At 45.6% G+C, this 3,799-nt stretch overlaps 1 protein-coding gene across 2 annotated transcripts; it reads right to left on the bottom strand.

Moving 5' to 3' along the window:
• Positions 1-709: 709 nt before the first annotated feature.
• On the bottom strand, positions 710-3,754 carry LOC111534116 (protein FRG2-like-2). 2 transcript variants are annotated; one of them, XM_023200757.3, is made up of 4 exons: positions 3,396-3,754; positions 3,051-3,128; positions 2,744-2,821; positions 710-2,417 (listed from the first exon to the last, which is right to left on the bottom strand). In XM_023200757.3, exons 1-4 carry the CDS (start codon positions 3,568-3,570, stop codon positions 1,951-1,953), a joined length of 798 nt encoding a protein of 265 aa, XP_023056525.1. In that variant the 5' UTR covers positions 3,571-3,754; the 3' UTR covers positions 710-1,950. The 2 variants fall into 2 exon arrangements, with proteins under 2 accessions (XP_023056525.1, XP_023056524.1); XM_023200756.3 differs by having other exon boundaries at positions 3,051-3,131.
• Between the last annotated feature and the right edge of the window lie 45 nt (positions 3,755-3,799).

Genomic DNA, 3,799 nt, shown 5'->3' on the forward strand with positions numbered 1-3,799 from the left:
TGAAGTGACCCAGACTGGGGATCCGGAGGGCCAGTGAGCGCCCCGCAGGCCGACGCAGCTGTGGGCCGAGCCCTTAGCCCGCACTGGGCACCCAACATTTTCCCAGAGTGCAAGGTCCTGCTGGTCCTGGAGGCAGAAGACCGCTTTTCGCTTTGCCTTCCTCTCTCTGTCTCTGCCTCCCTTTCTCCCTCTGTTCTTCCCTTCCTCCCCCTCTCCCCACTTTCTCCTTCTAACGTCCCTCTGTCCGTCTGTCCTTTTTTGGCTCCATTCCTCCTTTTCTCTATGTGTTCGTCTCCCCATCTCTATTTTTCAACATTGTATGATCCCATTGTGTGTGTCTGTGTGTTAACTTTTTTAGCAATAAAGTTCATTTTCATTAAGATATGTACATTGTTATTTAGACACGTTATTTATGTATGTGCATTTATTTAATATATATAAATTTATGTCAGAGTTATTCTACAGCATAGTGTAAGCATAACTCGTAAGCAGTGTCAACCCGAAAATTGTGTGACTCACGTGACTGTGGTTCTTTTTTATCGCAGTGGTCGAGAATAAAATCTCTATGTCTCCAATTGCTATCTGTGTATTCCCATTGAACTGGCCCCATTTCCTGTAGTAACGGAACACGGTCCCCGGACTATGACAAGAGCTGTGGGCTGCGGGGAGGTCAGGGTTAGGGTGACGCAGAAGTGAAGATAAGACATTCTCTTTTTCACATCTTTATTAGATACAAATTATATATGAAAGAAATTTAAAATTCCAAACAACATTAATGTTTATTTCATTATTACATAAAATGAAAATTATAAAGCAACCAAACAAGTAATTAATACTCTTAGATAATGAAAGATTGTATGATCTCAGTACAAAACACCAGTAGAATGTACGTCAAATATAACAAAATACACTGTGCTGTAGTATGTGATGAAATCTCCATATCCTGCAATACAGTACAATCAATTGAAATGTATGAAATACAATAAAATTTAAATTTAGGATATTTAAAATGAAATAAAACATGAGGCAGGTGAATAAATAAGTACAATCATTTACTATTTAATAGATCTTGACTTAAATTTTATGTAGAAATATTAAAAGTAAATAGCTTGCATATTAATTTTACTATACTTATATCAAACTGTAGAAATGTATAGACATTTTCCCACTGGGAGTGCTATTAATGGTTTGTGGATATTAGTATTCCATGGGTTCAGGCTGGAAGAGTGAGAGCCTACAACCTTTTCTGAATTAAAAGAGAAGCAATTTCTTGGTAAGTCGGCTCATGCCTGTAATCCCAGCACACTGGGAGGTGGAGGCTGGTGGATCACTTGAGTTTGAGGCCAACCTGGTCAATGTGACAAAACTCTGTCTCTACTAACAAGACAAGAAAAAAACTCAGCCAGGCATGGTGGTACCTGCCTGTAGTCCCATCTACTTGGGAAGCTGAGGCACGAGAATTGTTTGAACCCAGGAAACGGAGGTTGCAGTGAGCTAGGACCATGCCACTGCACTCCAGCCTGGGTAACATAGCAAGACTGTCTCAAAAAAAAAAAAAAGCATATAATTTTATATTTACTTTTCTACAATCTAAAATATGCAAATTCACATGATTACATTCTAATATTTTTCTGATTATACAGAAATGCACGACTGTCATCAGACATCCGAAAGGCATCAAATGTCTAACATGAAATATAAAATTTGTCTACAGCCTTAGCGCTCTGCAAAATGCAGGGCTCACAATTCTGAGTATGCCACTCAAGTTTCTTTGCTATGACTTCTTCAAGTTCTGTCATTTATTAACACAGTGCATCCAAAATTGTCACTGCTGGTCATCTGGAAGAATCTGAGAAGTAACAGGTCCTTGTTCTCATTACCAGAGATGCATCCTCTGCTGAATAGGGTCAGGGTGCTCCCAGCTCAGCCTCATCTGATCCACTGACAGGCTCAGTTATCCCCTGCCCAGGGATGGGCTTCTCTATCCAGGGCTGAATCCCCAGGACCAGGCAGTGTGGCTGGGACAAGCCAGCCCTCAGCAGGGAAGACATAAGCTGCCTGGGTGGACATGGAATACAAGGTCTGCACCTGCGCACACAGAGGCCCCCGGAGCTGAGTGAGCAGTGTGAGCTGCTCCCAGGTCAGTGGAGAATGGATCTGCTGTGCCCACACCTGGGCTAGGTCTTGATAAATAGCCTCCGACATAGCTCGCACAGAGGTCACCAAGCTTTTTCGAAGTGATGGTGTTTGGACTCCTAGGGCCCGAGACATGTGCCGCTGGCTGCGCCCAGTGCGAGCCCTGGAATGTCCCCCATGGTGGCCATCACAGGTCTCCTGGATTTCACTGCTGTGCACAGCAGTGGAGGATCTTGATTTTTTTTTCAGCGTCAAGCTGCACTTTTCTTCTGGACATTTCCCTGCAAAGAAAGCATGTGAGAGACTCGCCAGAGCAGTCCCCACAGACCCTCATTTCCAGAACCCCCTGTGCACCCAGGTGAACCCCACTTGTCTCTCCCACTCCTTTCTGACCATCTCAGCACTGGAATGAAGTGAGGTTGAACCCCTTGTGAGTCCCCAAATATTCTCAGAGTGCTAAGATCTCAAAAATTTACTTGTCAGTAAGTAACTCCCTTTCCGCTCAAGCCTCGTATAAAAGTTTCCTGATTATTTACCTTTTGGGGCAAACCAAAAACAAAAAAAAAACCACCACTACTACCACCAACAAAAAACACCAAGATTCTACCTGCTCTGTCTTGGCAGCTGTCCTTGGAACTGATTTTTCTTTTCCTGCAGGTTTCCCGGTATGAGCTGGACTCTGGTTCTGTTAATACAATGAGAGTTTGAGAAAGTGCCTCCAACTGAACACCCTGAAATTCCTAGTCCATCCTGGACACACAGGAGCTCAGGTTGCCACCAAACCCCAGCTCTCTTCTGTTCTCCAGTGTCCAGGATCTGCACAGCCCTGGCTGCCAAGGAGCTCCCGGTTTTCTGGCCAGGGGAGCCCGTGTTGCTGCCCTGTCCCTTCTTGCCTGGAAAGAGTCAAATCTTACCGGATCCAGCAGTGCCGTTCCTGGCCTTGAGCTTGGTTTCCTCAGAATTCTCTTCCTTGTTTGGATTGGGCTCCGATCCTGCTGCAAAAGGAAGTTTAGATGACGATGACTCACCTCTCCCTAGGCAGAGTCCCCTAGTCTATCTCTGATGCGTTTTTGCGGATCAGTCTTTCATGTGAAGTTCTGCCAGCATCACGAGTGAACACATTTCTCAAAGTCCCTCGAGGGCACCAAGCCATTTCCCATCTCCAAATCTCAAAATAAAACCCTACTAAAGACACATGGCTCAGTATCCCTGATTCCAACTCTCCTTCCAGCCTCCATGGGAGCAGCCCAAGGCCTTACCTTGCCTTTGTATGTGCTTCTCACTGGAATGGGAGGAGGCCGTCTTGCCTTTTCCTTTGAATGGTTTCTTCTCATCTGGGCCCCTTTCTGTAAAGATCTGTGGGGAAGGAGGCTGGTCAGTGGGGCGCTGGGTGGAGGAGCAGTGGAGATCGGGGTCTTCATTTCCCTTTCCCATGTTGACACTCAAGTGAAAGGAGGCCGCTCTTTCACGTCCAAAGGCGGACTGTGGGTTAATCCGCTGGACCTGCCTTTATACGTCCCTCGGCTGGGCGTGGCTGACTCTTATTGGCTGAACAGGTTTCTCCTTCCTGCAGCTTCTTAGAGCCTCAACAAGAAGTTTCTTGCTGTAGTTCTACCGGGGGCCTAGACACAGTTAAGGAGAGACTTTTTCAGGATCCTGTCAT

Source organism: Piliocolobus tephrosceles, chromosome 4 (genome assembly GCF_002776525.5).
Source record: "Piliocolobus tephrosceles isolate RC106 chromosome 4, ASM277652v3, whole genome shotgun sequence".
Lineage (NCBI taxonomy): Eukaryota > Metazoa > Chordata > Mammalia > Primates > Cercopithecidae > Piliocolobus > Piliocolobus tephrosceles.

Bases quoted from the DNA above. Each gene is read 5' to 3' on its own strand.
- LOC111534116 (XM_023200756.3), bottom strand. From the start codon at position 3,570: ATGGGAAAGGGAAATGAAGACCCCGATCTCCACTGCTCCTCCACCCAG. The intron at 2,822-3,050 runs GTAAGATTTGAC...TTGTATTAACAG, and splicing joins GAACGGCACTGCTGGATCCG to AACCAGAGTCCAGCTCATAC. The intron at 2,418-2,743 runs GTAGAATCTTGG...CTTTCTTTGCAG, and splicing joins CAGCTGCCAAGACAGAGCAG to GGAAATGTCCAGAAGAAAAG.